The 21,890-nt window shown below is 40.8% G+C and overlaps 1 protein-coding gene across 1 annotated transcript in view; it reads left to right on the top strand.

Annotated features, from left to right (window-relative positions):
• The window catches only part of LOC124722727, a 62,109-nt gene that overhangs the window by 35,029 nt on the left and 5,190 nt on the right, over nucleotides 1-21,890 (top strand). The window contains 1 exon segment of the mRNA XM_047247868.1: nucleotides 4,847-4,956. Coding sequence (XP_047103824.1) covers nucleotides 4,847-4,956 — 110 coding nt within the window.

Raw genomic sequence — 21,890 nt, 5'->3', positions numbered from 1 at the left:
CGACATCTTGCGTCCTCGTATTTTAGCTTCAATGTGACAGGATGTTGGTGCCATGTTTCAGGGGAAATTATCGTCAACAAACTACACGAGGCCTATGAAACTGTGTGGGTGATTTTGAGGCACTCCTGTGGAGAGGAAGATCCCCATATCCTTCCCGATACGATATGTGAGGGACCGGATCACACGCTAACTTTGCCCCAGTCCTATTAACCATGTTATCGATGATTACTTATAAACGTCGTGGGGAAACGTGCCTCAGCAGAGAATGAAATGATATTACGGTCCCTTTGCAATCAAATCAGAGCATGCTTTAAGGCCAGAAGGAGTAGAGCGTCATAGTGATAAATCGGTTCATACTGCCAAGTTCATTGTACCCTTGACTCTGTGTTGTAATAATTGAAGGAACACAACATACCCTTTCAAGCTGTGGGTTTTCATTTAATTTTCTCCTCCCTTTCTGGATGTGACACTTTTTTTGCCAGACATTTTATTAAGTACCGTATCATACTACTATTTACTGTAAGGATTGTTTCAAAATAACATTCAGAAAATACGATAATATAAAAACTTACGTTACCGACACTACCACCTACCCCTATTAACACATACTCGTTTGGCGTCGCTGTACTCGTATGTAGCACGTTCGGACTACGGTGGTTTGGGCAGAATGTCGAGTATGGTAGAGAACTTTGGAAGGTAGGTGGCTAAAAAAAATGAATTAATTAAAGATATCTTGACATGTATCCTTAGTTTACGAAAACGAACAGTAGTGGGAGTGGAAGAAGTGGTCGCCTTCCAGTGTAGGAGCTTGAGAAAAGAAATGAACAGATTATGAAATAAGAGAGGTAGTGGGTATCATTTGTGAGGCTGTTGGTTAATGCAGACGAGCAGAAACAGAGGCGGACGTCATGAGGGTGACTGCTGTGTCTGAAGACTCAATCAGAAGAGCATCTGCCCTCTATGACAGGTATGAAGGAGGGGCCGAAGGAACTGCTCATTGCCCTCCAAAACCTTCCAGCAAGAATAAACATGATTCGCCTCCCACGTTTCCTATTGGTTAACTCGGTGGGGTGAAGGTTGTAGCACATTCGGAAGAGCTCTGGAGGTGTTTCTTGTCAACGGCTTTTAAGGGTGTGAACTGCTTGTGTCTTGAAAGACAGGCAGACTTAACATATACACAGTGGAGCACTTATACTGAGAGAGTACTGAAAAAATTCAGTGGTAAATGAAGCCTGAAATAACATTTTGAGAAAGTCCTAAGTATTTACAGACCGGCTGACTATCGTCTAAATACTTCCACCCTTCGCCCTTTCACTAAAATTGGTGGCTTACGATGATTACAACATGGTGCCACATGCTTCTTCAGAAGGCAGGTTGCCCAGATCGGAAGCTTAAAGGCTATAGGAGAGTTTTGTTGCATCTGTTTGCTTTTATGTTGGAAAGAGGTAGCTATTCTTAGGGGTAACACAAATTTGGTTGGTCTACGATGTTGGAATATATCATGGTACAGCTCAAAAAACCTCTATTCAGAAAGAAATTTCACAACTATTTCAGAATATTGTAATATACATAAACGTTCTTAGATTTTGTCATTTCTAAATAGGAAATTAGAAACTTCCTTTTCTTGATGCAGAAATATTCTGATATACAGGGGTGGTCAGAAACAGTCTCAAAAGCTTGGAAGGGTATCGGAGGGCAGGCTGCGCTGATAAATTACTTTTAAGAAAGGAATTCGGTATGTTGCACCAAGTCAACTGGCAATGAAGTTAGCCAACCAGGCCGCTGCACGTGAAAAATCTAGCGCCCTGCCAGATACCATTAGCGTCAGTGGCTTTCATACCATGATGACAGCACACGAGGCTGCTCGGCCTTTACTCGGGTTCGGTGTTTACTACCGCCCCGTGTCAACTTTTTGTATCAGCCTCATGTTAGCTTTTAGGAAACGAAGCGGAGGACAGGTTTGGTGAAGCCATCTCTGGCGGGCCTCCTGAATTTGCGCGTGCAACGGCCTGATCGGCTAATTTCAATGCTAATTAACTCGGAAACGACACAACGTATAATTTTTTCTTAAAAATCGTTTTTCATCCCAACCTACCTAGCAACAGTCTTACAAGCTTTCTAGGCTGTGTATGACCACCCTGGCATACTCCTGTTGAACATATAACAAACATTCCACATAACACGACGTGAGTTGAATGAATACATCATAAATTTCTTACTCTAAATCTAAGCCCAGATTTATTTAACTAGCACATCTGTTCTCAAAAGGAACTGGAGCTGTAATAACCAACATCGTGTAGACACATGTGATTACGGTTGGAGAGGTATTATCCATTAATTCTAAGGAGTCATTAATAATGAATTCCATGAGCTATAGTAAACATTAATGAAATTTTCACTTTGCAGTTAAGTATACACTGATATGAAACTTCCTGACAGGATAAAACTGTGTGCCATACCAAGACTCGAGCTCGGGAACTTAGCCTTTTGTGGGAAGTACTCTACTAGCTGAGCTACTGAAGCACGACTCAGAACACCTCCACACACCTTTACATCGGTCAGTACCGTATCTTTTACCTTTCAAACTACAAAGAAGTTCTCCTGCGAAGCTTGGAGGAGTAGCACTTCTGGAAGAAACGAGTAGTGAGGGCGAATCGTGAGTCGTACTTGGGTGGCTCATTTGGTAGAGCACTTGCTCGTAAAAGGCAAAGGCTCCGAGTTCGAGTTTCGGTACGGCACAGAGCTCCAATGTGCCAGGAAGTTTCCCCACAAACGCAACTACAAAAGGTAAGGGCAAGACCCATACAAAAGGCTTAGAAAATATGCAGTCATTGATAAGCAAACCAGCTAATTACTACTTAAGCACAAGAATAATGAACGGAATTTCACTACTGACGGCAGAACCCCAAGCGAAGAGTGCCAGAAAAACGCTGCAACGAGAAGGGCGCAATGCCTAAAAGTCATGAATTTAATCCTAGCAATACAAAAGTGGAAGTAAACTTTACTTCCACCTTCTGAAAATATTGTTAGCAAAATTGTACTTTATATTTTAAATTAAAAGAACACTTATTCTATTTTTTAATGATGCCTCATAGCAGATTCCATAATCGTCTTGACTTTTTAAGTAAAACGTAACCAAAAATTTATGCCTTATTAGTAGATGTGGCGCTTCGCAAGAAATGTTATAGTCACATTTATAAATTCGCAAATCTTCTTACACATTTATATATCTTTCAAAAGTGTGTTGTGAACAAAACTCAGTGAAGAGGTAATGAAATCTGTATTTATAAAATTAGTTCGTAGTAGTCATAAAGCACACCTCTTCTGTGTACAGGTTAAGGAAAATTTGTTAATACTGCTAAGACTGTGGTAAAAGATATTTAAAAAGATCGTTGTTACCAGACGTTAACAACAATTCATGAAGTTCGTTATATTTAATTCTTTTACTTGGACATAGTCTACACTCCACCCCACCACCACCCTCCGGGAAGGATGCGTTACGGAACATGCGTTGGTATTCCCAGGCTTAAGCTGAACTCCCGGAAGGATGATCGTGCCCCAGCAACACAGGAAGCGGGTAGGAGATGGACAAGGCACGACTGAAAATAGCTGCGTAATGTGAGAGACACTGCTAACTGAAAGCGACAAGAAGGACAATGGTGATGTCACTATTATCAGCAGCAGATGAAACTGTGCCATTGAAAGAGCACTATCTGTCGTAATCAAACAAATGATGGAAGGATAGGTGATTTTTTAAACTGGTTCAATTATTCATGACTATTAATTTACTCATCCACATCAAAGATTGGGTCAAAGGACACTATTTGACAAAATATTTGATTATTAGTAAGATTAGCGGGCAATGAAGTTTACACAATAAAACTAAAAGTTTTTAATCGTTAATTCTCAGACACAGATGCATGTGACACATTTCTTACATGGGGAATAAGTCAAAAAACTTCTGCTCGTACCTTATTGTTACATTTAACTACAGATTCTGCACTATAAAAATAAGCTCAGGACATGACATGGAGGGAAAATTTAGGCCTTTTCCTGAGATTACTTTTATGGTTAGGTTCACTTACGCACCTAGAGGGTGACAATTATTGAAATATATAAAATAAAATCATCGTAATTTATGAACGGTTAGCGTTAGGACGTTGAAACTGCACAAGTGGCTGCGGGGCACGATGGAAATACGTAGAAACTGAGATCTAGAAGTAGAAATTAACATCATAAATGCTACATGCAATACAAAACACGAAATTGTTGTGTATATGAAAGAAAATTTGTTGAAGAATATGTAGTGGATGGTTGCCAAAAATGTAGTAAAAACGGTTGTTGTGCTAATGGAGAATATAAAAGGTATTTTGTTTTTTAATGTTCGAAATGCAGTGATATAGTTACAGCAAAACAGTTTTGGTGTTGTAAAAAAGAATTCCCAAAGAGAATTCCTTGTACACATACAGAAAAATAAATTTGGTCTGATTATGACGCTCAACAAGAAAGAGGAATACATATTCCAAGTCTCATAAGAGTTCAAAATTATAATGGTATACTGATTATAAATGTAAAGTAAATGATGAATTCTGTAGGTTCAAAAATATCCAAATGTGTGAATTCCTAAAGGACCAAATTGCTGAGGTCATTGGTCCCTAAGCTTACACATTGCTTAAACTAACTTAAACTAACTAATGCGAAGAACAACACACACACATACACACACACACACACACACACACACACACACACACACACACACCCGAGGGAGGACTCGAATCTTCAGTGGGAGAGGCTGCACAGTCAGTGACATTGCGCCTCTAATCATGTGGTCACAATTCTGTAGGTCAATGATATGTAATAAACATAATGTTTATACATTTATAGCTCATTATGATAAAGTTTATGATTCACAACTGATTCTGAAGTACTGTGTTGAAAATACAATAAAGGCTGGTTCGTTGGTTTCTTTAGAACGGGGGAAAGCGACGAAACTGCTTGGACATCAGTGCCTTCTGAAAATACAATAAAGCAATATACTGTTAACACAGGAAATAGAGTAATGTTATTGGATATAAAACATTTAGGTGTAAAAATTATAGACAGCAGCAATTTTAGACAAGGTAAAATTAGTAAATATGCAGGAACATTAAATTTTAGACAATCAAAGAAAGGGTCCTTCCAACATTTAATCAATACATGAGAAAATCAGAATTACATAGGAATAAAATTCCTACAAATAGCTGATACAGATTCATTTTGTCATTTAACAACTTCTGGAATCTGTGTGCTACATACTGATGTAAGTTCTTACCTAACAAAAGAATTTCCGTACTGTATAGAGAAAAAAGGAAATTTATAGTAAATAATCTAAAGCTTGGTTAAATAGTTTAAACAATAATAATTTTAAATGCGCTAGTGAAGTGAACACAACTGGAGCAAAATGAGATGGTTTTTATAAGCAAACAAATACTATTTATCAATATTACAGCTGTTTCTGGCATTGTAGTAAAAAAGTTTTCGAAACTGAAACGTATAACACCAAAACTCGTGCGTTAGTTGATGATTTACATCCAAAGACATTAACAGGAAGTACAGAAATACGAAGTCCAGTATATAGTTTAGTAGAGATGCGGGAATGTAATTGGATCAACTCAACAGTGTATAAAAAACTTAAGAAAATGAAACAGTTACCTGAAGCTACCGAACCATTGAATCAAACAGACGCTGTTTATACTAGTCGTACAAATACAGTAACATTAAGTGTTACAGTAAAAGGTGTTAACACTAAAATAAGATATATGATGTTTTTAGTCTCTCTCCAATTGCACAATATTATGATTATTATCCTATAGGTCATCCTACAAAAATACGTGAGCCAAGACGTTATTCTAAAAAGTTGTAAGGGTTTTTAAAATGTAAAGAGGATTGTATCATCCTACTTTACCTGTACGAGTGAAGACATAAAAATGAAAAACTATTGTTTCCCTTACGTGTAAAATGTGCAGAAAGAGAATGAAAAAATGTGTTGGGTTTCATTTGGGGGAGGAGACCGTTACGGTCGTTGGTTCGAATCCTGCCTCGGGTATGGGTGTGTGTGATGTCCTTAGGTTAGTTAGGTTTAAGTAGTTCTAAGTTCTAGGTGACTGATGACCTCAGAAGCTAAATCCCATAGTGCTCAGAGCCATTTGAACCATTTGAACCAATTTTTTTATTCCAGCGCCAGCTGTCTTCTCAACTGTTAAATTACGACTTTTTCATTCTTCTACTTCTTTATCGCTATTTTTTCCCATTACTGCTGTTGTGACAGCAGCTGCTCCACCAGCAAGTGAATCAATAGTAGCAAGATGTGGTAATGTTGGCAATAATAAAGGAATAAATTCTCCTTCATGTTTTATTGGTCCTGAATCCTCATTCCTTTTTGTTAGATATTCAATAGTTTTTTTACAACAGGTGTACCTAGTGTTATGAGTAAATTGCCACCAATTTTTATGTCTTTTCATTTTCTACATCATTTAAAATTAGCCGTTTCTATTTAATTGTTCACTATTGATTTTAATTTAGTTGATTTTGGTTTAGTTTCGACACTGGGTACCAAAGTATAATCAAGGCTGAAGTTCCCAGAATGAAATTTTCACTCTGCAGCGGAGTGTGCGCTGATATGAAACTTCGTAGCAGATTAAAACTGTGTGCCCGACCGAGACTCGAACTCGGGACCTTTGCCTTTCGCGGGCAAGTGCTCTACCATCTGAGCTACCGAAGCACGACTCACGCCCGGTCCTCACAGCTTTTCTTCCGCCAGTATCTCGTCTCCTACCTTCCAAACTTTACAGAAGCTCTCCTGCGAACCTTGCAGAACTAGCACTCCTGAAAGAAAGGATACTGCGGGGACATGGCTTAGCCACAGCATGGGGGATGTTTCCAGAAAGAAATTTTCACAGTGCAGCGGAGTGTGCACTGATATGAAACTTCCTAGCAGATTAAAACTGTGTGCCCGACCGAGACTCGAACTCAGGACCTTTCTTTGCCTTTCGCGGGCAAGTGCTCTACCATCTGAGCTACCGAAGCACGACTCACGCCCGGTCCTCACAGCTTTACTTCTGCCAGTATCTCGTCGGTCGGGCACACAGTTTTAATCTGCTAGGAAGTTTCATATCATCGCGCACTCCGCTGCACAGTGAAAATTTCATTCTGGAAACATCCCCCAGGCTGTGGCTAAGCCATGTCTCCGCAGTATCCTTTCTTTCAGGAGTGCTAGTTCTGCAAGGTTCGCAGGAGAGCTTCTGTAAAGTTTGGAAGGTAGGAGACGAGATACTGGCAGAAGTAAAGCTGTGAGGACCGGGCGTCAGTCGTGCTTCGGTAGCTCAGATGGTAGAGCACTTGTCCGCGAAAGGCAAAGGTCCCGAGTTCGAGTCTCGGTCGGGCACACAGTTTTAATCTGCTAAGAAGTTTCATATCAGCGCACACTCCGCTGCACAGTGAAAATTTCATTCTGGAAACATCTCCCAGGCTGTGGCTAAGCCATGTCTCCGCAGTATCCTTTCTTTCCGGAGTGCTAGTTCTGCAAGGTTCGCAGGAGAGCTTCTGTAAAGTTTGGAAGGTAGGAGACGAGATACTGGCAGAAGTAAAGCTATGAGGACCGGGCGTGGGTCGTGCTTCGGTGGCTCAGATGGTAGAGCACTTGCCCGCGAAAGGCAAAGGTCCCGAGTTCGAGTCTCGGTCGGGCACACAGTTTTAATCTGCTAGGAAGTTTCATATCAGCGCACAGTCCGCTGCACAGTGAAAATTTCATTCTGGAAACATCCCCCAGGCTGTGGCTAAGCCATGTCTCCGCAGTATCCTTTCTTTCAGGAGTGCTAGTTCTGCAAGGTTCGCAGGAGAGCTTCTGTAAGGTTTGGAAGGTAGGAGACGAGATACTGGCAGAAGTAAAGCTGTGAGGACCGGGCGCGAGTCGTGCTTCGGTAGCTCAGATGGTAGAGCACTTGCCCGCGAAATGGAAAGGTCCCGAGTTCGAGTCTCGGTCGGGCACACAGTTTTAATCTGCTAGGAAGTTTCATAAGGCTGAAGTTATTCATTTATGGAGATAAAAATGTTGATAAGGATTAATATTTTTTATACTCACAAACCATTACATCAAGAGCCATCTAAAGTTGCTTCAGCTGACGCAAGGTTACTACCCTTTCCCAACTTTCTCTTCCATACATTATTTTTCTAACTACACCTGTAGCTTATTTTTCTCCAAATAAAGCATCAGAAACATGCATTCTTTATTTTGCAGCTAAATGAAGTTGTTTATTTGCTTTTACTCAAGTCATTATTATCGCTATATGCAATATCATACTTTCTGCAGGTTTTATCCAAGGAACCTATACCCTTATCAGTGCTAGTCATTGATCTAGTTTAATGAATGGTCCACAGTATGAATATCCTTGGAGATGCACCTTTGGCAATAACAAATTACTTAAAGTCCAGTTTAATCATTTAATAGGTTTCCCACTCTGTGTGGTAAGTTACTCAAAAATCTAATCAAATATGGAATTTGGATTGTTGATTATAAAATCATTAAATTCATTTGTTAACATCAGTGCTATTCCAGCTTTTTCACTGTGATAATTTTCATTTCCAGCTTAATCGTCTCCATGGAAAATTGATAATCTGTTGATTAAATCTGTAACAATATTCACCCATGTATATATGGTTGGTTTTTCATTATTTTTTTATTAAGTCTTCATTTTTGTGCATCTGAGAAACCTGTACTTGTAAGAGGTTGTCTTCATTTTGAGAATAATCTTCAGCAATTTCTTTTATCAATCTTTTACATTTTGTGCCTTTGCTTCATCTTATTTTATCCTGAATTCAATAATATATTTGTGTATCCTTTCTTTCAGGAGTACTAGTTCTGCAAGGTTTGCAGAAGAGCTTCTGTAAAGTTTGGAAGGTAGGAGGCGAGGTACTGGCGGAAGTACAGCTGTGAGGACGGGGCGTGAGTCGTGCTTGGGTAGTTGGTAGAGCACTTGCCCGCGAAAGGCAAAGGTCCCGAGTTCGAATCTCGGTCTGGTACACAGTTTTAATCTTCCAGGAAGTTTCACATCAGCGCACACTCCGCTGCAGAGTGAAAATCTCATTCTGGATCCATAGTAACCTGTTTTTTGGTTAACCGATTCATTAATTGTCCTGTACCTTCATATTCTTTTCCACCAGTAGTTAATTTATATCCCTCAATTTTTGATGGTATATCACCAATATATTTAAGCATATTAACAGATTTCAGTCCTAAGACTTTATGTTCACTGCAATTAATAAGTGTTAATATTCTTTCACTTATATATATCTTTCCACTTTCACCTTCAGCTTGAGCGACCTGTTTTCTATCTTAAATCTCTTCTACATACTTCCTTAATGCATCTTGTATTTCTGATTCACTTAATGTATAGTCATACAAAGCTGGATGGTCATCAAACAAATCATACTTCTCAATTTCATTTCCTGGTAAATCTTTTTGATGATGGTAAGCAGCCATTTGTTTTCCAACAGCTCTGTTCGCTTCAGTAGCTTTCAATATATTATCAACCAAACCTTTGATTCGTTGTTATACTTTTTCAATTGCATTAATAACAAGCTGATGTGTTGTTGGTTGTTTTTTCCAAAATTAGAACCCTTCTTTCAATTCTTCAGTTACTTTTTCTATGCCCTTTATCCATTTAACAGCCTCTGGGACATATTTGGAAAGCATTTACTAAAGGTGAAAACACAATAATGAAACTTAATTTTTAATATTTAACATTTATGTATGAATTTATGAGAAACACTTAGACAATACATTCTCCTTTTACACTTATAAAAAAATTACAACCACAAGTATCGGGCCCACATTTAGTTTCTTTAATTGCCCATAAAAAATTAGTATAATTTTGACCAATTTTTTCGGCTGGCCAGAGTGGCCGTGCGGTTCTAGGCGCTGCAGTCTGGAACCGAGCGACCGCTACGGTCGCAGGTCCGAATCCTGCCTCGGGCATGGATGTGTGTGATGTCCTTAGGTTATTTAGGTTCAATTAGTTCTAAGTTCTAGGCGACTGATGACCTCAGCAGTTAAGTCGCATAGTGCTCAGAGCCATTTCAACCATTTTTTTCAAATTTTTCATTTTCTATTATATAATCAAGAGCTTCTTTAAATTCATTTACATGTTCAAGTAAAATACTATCATCGTGGTCTAGAAGATAAACAGTATCATGTTTAAAAGTGCCCATTTAATAACGATAAAGAAACATTAGTTTAGGAAATGTTTTATGTAACATTTGCATTTCCCTTGAATAAATTTCCTATTAACATCCGTCATAAAAAATCAAAACTGATCATTCCAATATTTACTACACATTTATTTAAAATCATAAATTTTAAATCGCCACAGGCAAACTGATGGCAGATATAATTTCAGTTTGTTTCATCATCTCTGAAAATATTAACTAAATTTACATTTTCTCTGACTAATTCTTTAGGTATTTTAGAATATGTCTGAGATAAATGAAAACAGTCTGTTCCTTCTACCTCTATTAAAAATATTTTATAAATAAGCCCCGATTTTCTATTGAAATCATCTAATACTACAATTGAATCATCTTGGCATTGATCCAGTGGTATAATTACATTATTATTCTCCTTATTTTTATCTTCAACTTTTTTACCCTTTTTATTAAATTTTGGATTTTCCGGCCCATCTAAACTTTTGAATAAATATACAAGTGAGTTACCTTATTCTAATTTAAGCATCCTGGAGCTAGAATGTAATTGTCAATCTTTAATGTTGTTTTTCCACATACACTTTGAACCTATTATTTCAGATCAAATAGAATTTCTTAAACGCCTACAGTTCTTATTTTTTGATTTGCATTATCCTGGACCAACTCCTCCGGGATCCTTGAGTAAGTCTGGACAACTAAAGCAGAAATGTCTGCGAATGTCATCCTGATTTTCCACTGGGACGTCATCAATTATGAATAAGCTCTTTGGCTATAGTTTTTCAGGTGATGGAACAGGAACATTAGTGCTTTCGCTGATCGTTTGGTACTTTACTCCCTCAATCCTGGACACCATCTCCTGTAATAATTAATATTTTGGCGTAAACAGAATTTTTGGAGAAATATACACATACTTGAGGGAAACTCCCTCAGTGTGTGTTAACAGTGAGATAAAGATTAGTTGTTCCATAACCTGAAGGCCCAACAACAATGCACGTGTAATATGGGGAAGTAATGTTTAATTCATATTGTTGTTCTCAATTCTGGCATCATAACTGCAGAACAAGTCGCTTACTACAAGGCCCATGTGAGGAGGTTGTTTCGTCGACTTGTTCGTGGTGCTAACTGTTCGTTTACATTGGAATGCAGAAGGTTTTGTAAACTCTTAAGTGTGGCTGTGTATACACACATACTTAAGGAAAACTGCAATTCTGTGGCCTCATCTGGTAACGTTGAATTATTCACTTCCGTCTCTGTTGACAATGAGTATTCATTCTAGAGTTGAGCCATGGTTTCTTCACAGTGCAGAGAGTCTGGAAAACTAACTGCAGCAGGTTACTCCACAATGTCTCATAGCGCCCGATACATACCTCCGGCACCATTGTCAACACTTTAGCTCATGCTGTACTGTATAGCTGGCATTCATTTAACTCCTAAAAGTCTGCTTATTTAAATGTGTACCCAATCAGCTGTTAAACATTTTAGCTGTACCAGAGAAATCCCTATGGAAATCGTATCTTTATCCAGTATCACCTATAGAGAGTAATCGTGTCTGGAAAACCTTCAGAGACCTGCGCTGACAAATAGCATACGATGCCGTTCATGCATGTATAATATTATTTCGAAGTCACTGAATCGAGGATTTTCAAATATTACCATCGGATAGAACTCTCTGTTCGATGTCATACCGACACTGAGATGGTTACACCCACTGGTGTTCCAACAGTAGGTTTTGTTGAACAGCATTGTGTGCCTGTCAGTGGACTGCTGCTGCAAAGACGTTACCTCGCCTGCATGGAAAACATATCGGCGTTAATACTTATACCGCCTCACATATGAGCATATGGATGTATGTCTTGAAATCGTTACCTTTATCAGTTCTCTCATAAAAGGGTGAACTATTTACCGATGGCTGTAAATATACTTTTGGGACCTCTACAACGATTATTATTATCTGACTTATCCCTATGCTCGTGTGGTTGGGACATTTTGGCTGCATGGTTTCAGAGCACCTCAGATCCAGAGGTGCCACACTGATTGCTGTCAGCAACAGTACACACTTATTCATGCTGTCTTTACATAACTGCCACCAATATTCTCATTACAATTTTTAGACTACCACAGCAACAACAAGTTTCTTGAATAGCTTCATCCTTAGCGCTACCATCACATCATTTTGTGGACAAGAATGAATTAATTTAATGTAGAAAATTGAATGCTTAGCAGCTTCATATATGAATGACCGACTTTCACCCTTCTTTGGTGGAGAGGCATTTTGAACTAAACACTTCATACATAAACTATACACTTCCTACATATCAGTTATAGTATTGTGACCTCACGGGCGCGGAAGTACTCGGCTCAAGGCACATGGGCGTTGTGGCATGTGGGACATGGTGCGAGGAGTGTTTCATGTAAATTGCTGGAATGCAGAGTACAGGGGACTACAGGTGCTCGTGGATGTATGCTTTTGCTGCTGTCAGTGAAATATGGCACATGGTTCCTGGTATAGCCTTGGAGATAAGGAAGTGCTGATGCTGATGTCACTGAAATATGACATTCGCAGTTGTTTTAGCTGTAATATGGCACCGCATATGCAGTGCCTTACTACTAAGGCTGTCATCAACTTCCATTCAGAGCTGATGTAGCGTCCTTGGCAACCCTGAGTCCGCTGCTGGATACAGAAGATTTGTCTGCAAATTACATAGCCAACCGCCATAGTGGGAGACAACGCAACAACTTGTATTCTGAGTTAAAAAGAATACTGATTTATTGCATCAAACGACGCCAGACTTGTCCTCAGTCAGTATCCTAAGAAAACAGTTTGGGTTACCAGCCCAGCAGTGGGCAACCCCTACAGCCCTATTGTATGACATGTCATACAACACTGTTCATGGCAATGCTGAGCCATGTCATTCGCTTTTCCACACAATTGTCAGTTTGAGTCATTTATAAAACGTGTCGAGATTCGTTGTTTCGCGCAGGAGTAGAAACAAAGCGAGTCGCTGCCTCACGTGAAACAGCCAACCTGATGGCACCGTGTAATGAAGTTTGGGAAGCAGTTTTAACCTCAATCCCAATCTGTGGATTTATTCCGCAAATGAATACACCAATAACTCTGGCTCAGCTTCCTCAATTAGAACCTCATTGCTAGTTCTTCTTAATGGACCTAGTTTATTTTTTGGTCCGAAGTTAAATTTTTCTTTGATGAAAGTTTCTTCATCTTCCTCTTTGGGTAACGGATGGGTAACTGTAGCTTTCGTTGCTTGTAACAATGCAGGAAGAGCTGGTTTGGAATCCTTTGAAACTAGGGAAATTCTAGCTTACCGTACTATACCTGTTTCTGAGATTATTATTTCTAGTTAGGGTTCCTACCTGTTACAGCACATATGTTCGACAAGACAGCTCATATCCGATCATCGAAAGCCATAAGTATTCATCATACTTCTGGCGCAAAGTCGACGAACGATATCTGCCGTAAAGGACACTTCTTTTGTCGGAGTAGCGCTCTCTTTGCAAGGATATCAAATGTTGTGAATAGTGCAAGGCATCCACTGATACCACTTTACTGCACATGTCACCTAAGGGATGTAGTGTTGTTATGTTTAGCAGAAAGCTATACAGCCAGGAGCTAGTTCGTCCCAGGTGCCGGACATTCAGCAAAAATGTGGTAACATTCTCGCCAAGGAGGGACCAAAAGAGGCTGCACCATTGGGACTAGCAAAATTTGGTACAGAACTTACTGCATCCGCCGCAGAAGCTCTAGACGTGCTTGCAGCAGTTTGGCCAGATGCATGCCTAATTCAATGATCACGTTGTTGTATTATATCAGCATCTTGTCTTCTGTAACTTCGTTGTTTGTAGCAATAATGCATTAATCTGCTCTTGAGGTACCCCAGTGTTATGTACCTCAGGATTTCCAGCATTTGGTGCTTCTTGATGTTCTGGCAAGCCACGGGAGCGTGTGCCAGGCACGGTTACAAGCTTTAGGACAGAATGTCTAGAGACTGGAAGACTTTAAAAAAGTCTCAACATTTAAATGAACATTAAAACCCAACCGCAACGAATTCCAACCGCAGGAGCTCTCATAAAGACTGCATCAAGGAGCAGGTACGCATGGCAGCACAGCTTATTTCAACATTTCTGCTGTCGGTTGAAACGATGCGAAGAGGCGGTGTCAGCGAGATCGGAAGCACGGCGCAGCGCGAGGCGACGATGAAGACGGAGGCGTCGGCGTCGGCGTCGGCATCGATCCACGGCGTCGTGGCGGTCAGGGTCGGACACGGGCAACGGCGTAGCAGGCAGCTCACGCCAGGCGCCTCAGCTCGGAGGCAGCGTGAAGGCGGCGTGGCAGCAAGGCGGCTTAAAGAATTCACGGCCGAACATGCTGCTAGTGCGTACCCACGCGGCGTGATGCGTTCTAGGTGAAACTGACGCCAAAAGAATTCGGACTATTACATTGCCCAGTCGAATGCAGCCAAGATATGAGCTAACAGAGTACAGCCAGCTCCCTCCTACGCCAACAACCGGGGCCGAACGGTCAATTGTAACCCCGCGGCTGACACAAGATGTGCATCCATGGACAGAGATTAGGACTTTGGTAATATGTGGGCATCGGGGAGTGTCAAGAAGCTTGCGAAAAGGTAACACCAATAGTGTCTGATTCACGGAGTAGGGTAAATTTCCGCATCTTCTACTTTTAAACTTTACACAAAGTTATAGAGTGCAGCGTGGCAGGAGGCTGTCACATCTATCCTGAGGGCCATATAGCCTGGAAAGAGGACAGGAGAACACGTCTAGTCGTGACGAGAGCTGGCTGACCAGAGAGCGAACCCATTGTACCGATGCCCTCTCGGCAGCCTACTCCACGTCCCCCACGTGACCGTTCCCAGTCCTCTGTTTGGCTGGCAGATGGTGCTTCGGATACACCCCTTCAACCGTATGCTTGCGAGTAGCGTCTACTGTCTGCAGCCCCAGATGTGGGAATGCTGTTCACTTGGGCTGAATGAGGGTAGCTGCTGTGTCTAGAAACATCCGGTGTCGCACCAGACCATGTACAGCCACAGCTCGACTGTAAAGCGCTCTGTACCAGAAGTCTAAAGAAAACTACTGAAAGAATGATTCCATAAAATCATTCCACTCGGTCCGTCTGCTCACCACGCACACCACAGACAATCGTTTCAGACGGTGGTCCACAGTGTCTAAGATGAAATTTGAAAAATCTTGCCAGTGAAATAGAATTCATCATATCTGACTGCCACCAATCTATCCTCAAGCGAAGGGTGAAGCCGACCGTTTTATTTGCCCTTTCCAGGCTAAAACGCTCAAATTTTATCTTTCGGACTCGACATAAAATGCTTTGTAGTTGTTTGTCAGCAGCTATGGCACTCGGACACTTCGCGACCCTTCGCCAGGAGAAGTATTAAATCCCAATACCGTTACTCAGTTGATTGATCAAGCTCTTTATAACGTTCGCTGCAAAACAGCATCCACCAATGGAATCAAAATCAACCACGTTTTCGTGATTACTGTGAATCCATGAATCTTTCAGAAATGCTGGCTACATACCAGGCTGCTACCTTAAAGCAGCCGTTGCCGATGCCTGACGTTCCCGCACATGGGTCTTGAAATGGCTCTGTGACAGAGGAGAATCCCTGCCCACGTACGCAGCAATTGCCGCCTCCACTATCGCTGCAGCAGCCGCAGCATTCGTCTCCGTTCACAGCTACGTCTGTCAAATACACAAAGTTGTAATCGGCCACTAAGCCTTGGGCGTCCACAGCAGTATCAATACTGCAGATATGTGTGCCGTTGCATAGAAGTACTACCTCTCGTCTTAGGCATGGGTCCCTGGTGGTACACAAGACGAACGTTGGGCACACGTTGGTTAGCGCCAAGCCATCGTTCCACAGCAAACTCCATCAGTAGCTCCATGGCACAGGATTGAAGGGGGGTGGGGGAAGGACAGGAATGCGGTATCGAAGATATCTTCGCCGGACGCACTTTGAGCGTCCCGCGCAGCTAACACCTGCACAGAAGAAACATTTAAACTAGACACTGCTATAGAGGGCTCGCCATATGTGGCGAGGAAACGGTACACACGCTAACAGAGTACGCCGAATTTGCCTCATCTCACTGCCTGCAATTTTGTTAGTTACACACGTCTTTTTAAACCTCCATATTGAGAGCCCCACCTCAGAATATCTTGAGATTACTTGAGAGTATTCCCCGACTGCTCTCACATCACACCGAATGTACTGACAAGAATGCAGTGATATATATATATATATATATATATATATATATATATATATATATATATATATATATATATATATATATATATATACAGGGCGGTCCATTGATTGTGACCGGGCCAAATATCTCACGAAATAAGCGTCAAACGAAAAATCTATAAAGAACAAAACTTGTCTAGCTTGAAGGTGGAAACCAGATGGCGCTATGGCTGGCCCGCTAGATGGCGCTGCCATAGGTCAAACGGATATCAACAGCGTTTTTTAAAATAGGAACCCCCATTTTTATTACATATTCGTGTAGTACGTAAAGAAATATGAATGTTTTAGTTGGACCACTTTCTTCGCTTTGTGACAGATGGCACCGTAATACTCACAAACGTATAGCTCACAATTTTAGACGAACAGTTGGTAACAGGTTGGTTTTTTAAATTAAAATACAGAACGTAGATACGTTTGAACATTTTATGTCCATTGTTCCAAGGTAATACATGTACATTTGACAGCGAAAAAAGTGGGTCACTGCCGAATACAACCAACATAACGTAGCTGTGTTGCAGGTCCTCTAAACACTAAAACCCCATGGGGTACAGTCGTTTGACTACACACAATGGGTACCAAAGGTCTTTATGGCAATCAGTCTATGCATCAACTAATATCGTCATACAAAACATATTAAAAAACATGTTCTTAGCGATGAGATACCCCATAACACTCATAAACTAACCTTAATTACAACAAGTGACATTCCAAAAGTTCTGAGAAATCGGATTATTTTACATATATCGTACAGTAATCCTTAGTCAAAATTAAATACTTGAGACAATATGTGGCGTTACAAAGCTGTACAGCAATTGGAAATAGTTCTTCGTCCTCTGAAAGGTTTTCCATCTACGTGCTGAAGGTCGCTCAACGGCGAGTGGCTCTGGAAACTAGATATTGGACAAACCAGTAGAAAAGTGCTATTAACGGCAACACGCACTCTAAGGAAATCTCAACATTAACAGCGAATCACCAGTGATATCATTATTCTCGTAACACATCAACACCTACATGTACACAAATTTGAACTTAAAATGACATGACCAACGTCGTCGTTCTGGACCTGCATTCAAACCCAGCACATATAGCCATTGCTAACTAAGCTAAGCTTTGTTTGTGCCTTATTGAGACCCGATCGCTAGGCATAAAGAGACATGAAGTATAGACGTTTGCACCAGTATTAGTTATCAATTCAGATCCTGAAAATAAATGACGAAAATGTTTGTACAGAACTGGGAATCCTGTCATAACAGTTACCTTCCTGGAAACTACCCCCAACGACGTTTAATATGGTGTCATTCACAAGGAACAAGGTATGCTCTTGTTTAAAATTGAAATGCCATCGTATAAAGCTTCTGACAGGGATGCGATCCCAGCACGTAATCGGATTGTTAACGAAATACATTCATGCTCAAAAGTATCCGAATGACCTGAATTGCATTTCGCCTGATTCCCATGCTGTCTAGCAGGTCCTCTAATCGCTCCTTGGTACAATCGTTTGACTATTGAAAATGGTTCCAACAAGTCACCACTAGAAAACACTGCTCTGTATCGCAATAACTCAAGATGTAAAGTAATACCACGATACTACAAATATCAGGGAACAACTCATCACAGATAAGACTGGTTCAAAAATGGTTCAAATGGCTCTGAGCACTATGGGACTCAACTGCTGAGGTCAGTAGTCCCATAGAACTTAGAACTAGTTAAACCCAACTAACCTAAGGACACCACAAACATCCATGCCCGAGGCAGGATTCGAACCTGCGACCGTAGCGGTCTCGCGGTTCCAGACTGCAGCGCCAGAACCGCGCGGCCACTTCGGCCGGCGATAAGACTGTCCTTAAGGCTTGTAAGCTCACATTTATTGCAACAAATGACATACCTGAAATGTTAGCACTCTCATTATTACGTCAGATAGGTAATGCACGTAGTAAGTTCGTCATATTCATGATTTCCTTTTCAAAGTAACATACCGTACTTGTTATTTAACACAAAATGTCATTAAAATTTACGTTATTCACGAGCAGCTAGTTGAGAATATGTATGAACTTCAAATGACACGACGAACCGCCTCGTTCTGCATATGGATTCAAACCCAGGTCATGCAAACTAAGATTTCGTGACTGACGGAAATTAACAGTCATTCCTGACTAGGCATAAAGACAGTGATATACCTCGATTTTAGACAGTATCAGTTAACAAATATCAACTTTAAATTACATAACGTAACATTTTTAACGGACGCGAATCCCTACCCAGCATCTATTGTCCCTGTTAACGAACTACGAGAGATGTTAAATATTGTTTCTTCACAAGTAACTTACTTGAAATGCAGTGGGGTAAAGCTTTGTGTTGGACAGGGATTCGAACCCAGAATCTAATCGGATTGTTATCGAAGAACAATCAACTTTGAGATATCGGATTTTCTCGGCAGTAGCTAGATGTATTAACTGAAATAACGAGACGAAACATTAATTTTTTCCTTCCGAGGACTCCAACCCGGCATGTATCGCTGTTATATTCTAGAGAAAAGGAACGTTAAATATGGGTTTGTTACGCCAGCAGTGACATGTGAGCATGTTTGAACTAGAAATAATATGACGAATAGTTCAGTGATGACTGAGAATCGAACCCCAAACATATCGTTGTTGACTACACACAAAGAGACGACAGTTACCGAATTTTTATCCACCAGCAGCTCGGAATAACATCCTTGAACTTACAGTGATCTCGCAAATAGTTCTGTGTCTCACTGGGAGTCAAAGAAGTCAGATATCGTTAGTGTTGACAACGAATGACAGGAGAAATCAAGTGAAATTTGAGGGTTAATTCCGTGCACACCAGGAAGTAACTTGTCGATCACAGAGTTGCCAAACATTCCTTGCGTTGTTGCCAAATCTCAGTTAGATTACCTGCAGGAAGAAGACGAACCGATGTGATCCTACAGCGGGCTGGGAAGTGTCCATAGCTGGTGCCTCAAGGACGCGGCTGCTACGGCCTGGAATAAGTAATGCGTCTGATTCGCATTTCTGTAACTTAGTTTAGGGACTGGAGCTTAGATACTAATAATACTCAGAACTGACTGCTACTAAGCATCATAAATCACCACCTCTCAGACGGCCGGAGTGGCCGAGCGTTTCTAGGCACTACAGTCTGGAACTGTGCGACCGCTACGGTCGCAGGTTCGAGTCCCGCCTCGGGCATGGATGTGTATGATGTTCTTAGGTTAGTTAGGTTTAAGTAGTTCTAAGTTCTAGGACACTGATGACCTGAGCAGTTAAGTCCCATAGTGCTCAGAGCCATTTGTACCATTTGAAGTAACTCTCATAGTTGTTTTTATATTTCTTTCGTAAATGTACTAAAAACTAAGAAACTCATTCACGGACGTTTTCGTGCCTCGCCGATAGTCGAGCACAACAAAGAAATAAAAATAAAAAGTGAATGTGTGAGTGTGTGTGTGTGTGAGAGAGAGAGAGAGAGAGAGAGACAGAGAGAGAGAGGGACAGAGAGATAAAAATAAAAAAGAATGAGGGAGAGAGGGTAAAAAACTGTAGTAAAGAAATTGAATACTGGTATGTAAAGAAATCTTTCATTAAAATGACTCGTTCCACATCATTACGAAATGTCGTTTTCATGATCTATGGAACAAGTATTAATCTAATCTAATCTAATCATATCATATTTCTGACTATCCATTAAGAGTCATGAAGTACTAAAATTTTCGCTTATATCAGTAACCAAATCTAAACTTGAAAATAAACGACGACAGTTTTTTTAATAAACCGGGACTCCTATCAAGACCCTTTCATCCCTGTTAACTAACCATGAAAGATGTCAGATATACCTCAATTCCGAAGTAACGAAGTGTGTATGCATTTAAAGATGAAGCGCATGATGTAAAGTTCTGCGCCGCAGATACGAACCCAAGACGTAATCAAATGGTTCAAATGGCTCTGAGCACTATGGGACTTAACATCTGAGGTCATCAGTCCCCTAGAACTTAGAACTACTTAAACCTAACTAACCTAAGGACATCACACACACCCATGCCCGAGGCAGGATTCGAACCTGCGACCGTAGCGGTCGCGCGGTTCCAGACTGAAGCGCCTAGAACCGCTCGGCCACAATGGGCGGCGCAAGACGTAATCGGATTGTTAACTAAGTAAAATCTAATGTTACGTATCGGTTTTTCTTACCAGCTGCTAGGTGTTTGAATCTAAAATAAGGACACAATTTTTTGTGCCTGAGCGACAATCGAACCGCACTCCTATCGTTCTTCTTTATTGTCCACGAATATTGCTTAAGTATCAGTTGCTTACTAACCAACAGTAAGATGTGTGTGTGTTTGTCCAGAAATTGATGGCAACATGAACACACATTAAAAGTGCACGTTAATTTTCACTAGCAGGCCGGTGTGCACGTGATAGGGCTTGAAATGAAATTATGAATATTTTTGTACTGGATCAGGATTCGGACCCACATATTTACCTTTGGAGGAGATCTAGAGAAGCCTGCAGTCTTGGGAAAAGGAACGAAATGATTGAACTACAGTGTTCCGAGAGATTCAGATCCTCGAAAGAGGAGATACGAATTCGAATCACAGTCCAGCACCAAATTTTTCAACATCTCTAGTTCAATCAAGTACAAGTAAAATAAGAGCCCTGTTCCTTTAGACGGCTCTCAGTTCATCAAATAAAATAAAATTTTCTAATGTAAGTAAGTTTACTGGCGACAGTATTTCTGTTTACCCTGACCTCCACCTATGTCATTTTCCAACGTAAACCGGCTCTGCCCAGTTTGGAATGAAGGAACTCGATGTTTAATGCGGATTCTGGATTATAACAGCTTTCTCTTGAGGTTACCAGAGGTAAAGTAAATCTGTTTGTGCCTCTTAAAAATAAATGCCTGAACCCACGCATAGCACTTGTGATAGTTCGCTCCACCAGACCATTGTGGCCACATTTCCCAGCCCCAGGAGTGTGCTGTAATGGATGATGTGCTTAGCTTACAAAACTAGTCACACGCATTGCACTTGTGATAGTTCGTTCCACCAGACCATTGTGGCCACGTTTCCCAGCCCCAGGAGTGTGCTGTAATGGATGATGTGCTTAGCTTACAAAACTAGTCACGGTGGAAAAAAAAAACGCGAGTATATTAAATGGTTAAGTAGAAGCAAGCTTCTGACGTGGAGATTATGCTATTCTCATGTCAGCAGGATGTAAAGACTCTTCTAGGCGTCATAGCATCGATTTGAAGCCATTCTGAAATTTTCACTAATTCAGGAAATTTCTCAGTTCGAGAAAATCCACTGTGAAGTGTGAAGTTACCGGATACTTCGATTATCACCGTCATTAT

This window comes from Schistocerca piceifrons, chromosome X (assembly GCF_021461385.2).
Source record: "Schistocerca piceifrons isolate TAMUIC-IGC-003096 chromosome X, iqSchPice1.1, whole genome shotgun sequence".
In the NCBI taxonomy this organism is placed as follows: Eukaryota; Metazoa; Arthropoda; class Insecta; order Orthoptera; family Acrididae; genus Schistocerca; species Schistocerca piceifrons.
Note: the sequence above shows the minus strand (reverse complement) of the source record. Positions and strands in the feature narration are given on the sequence as shown.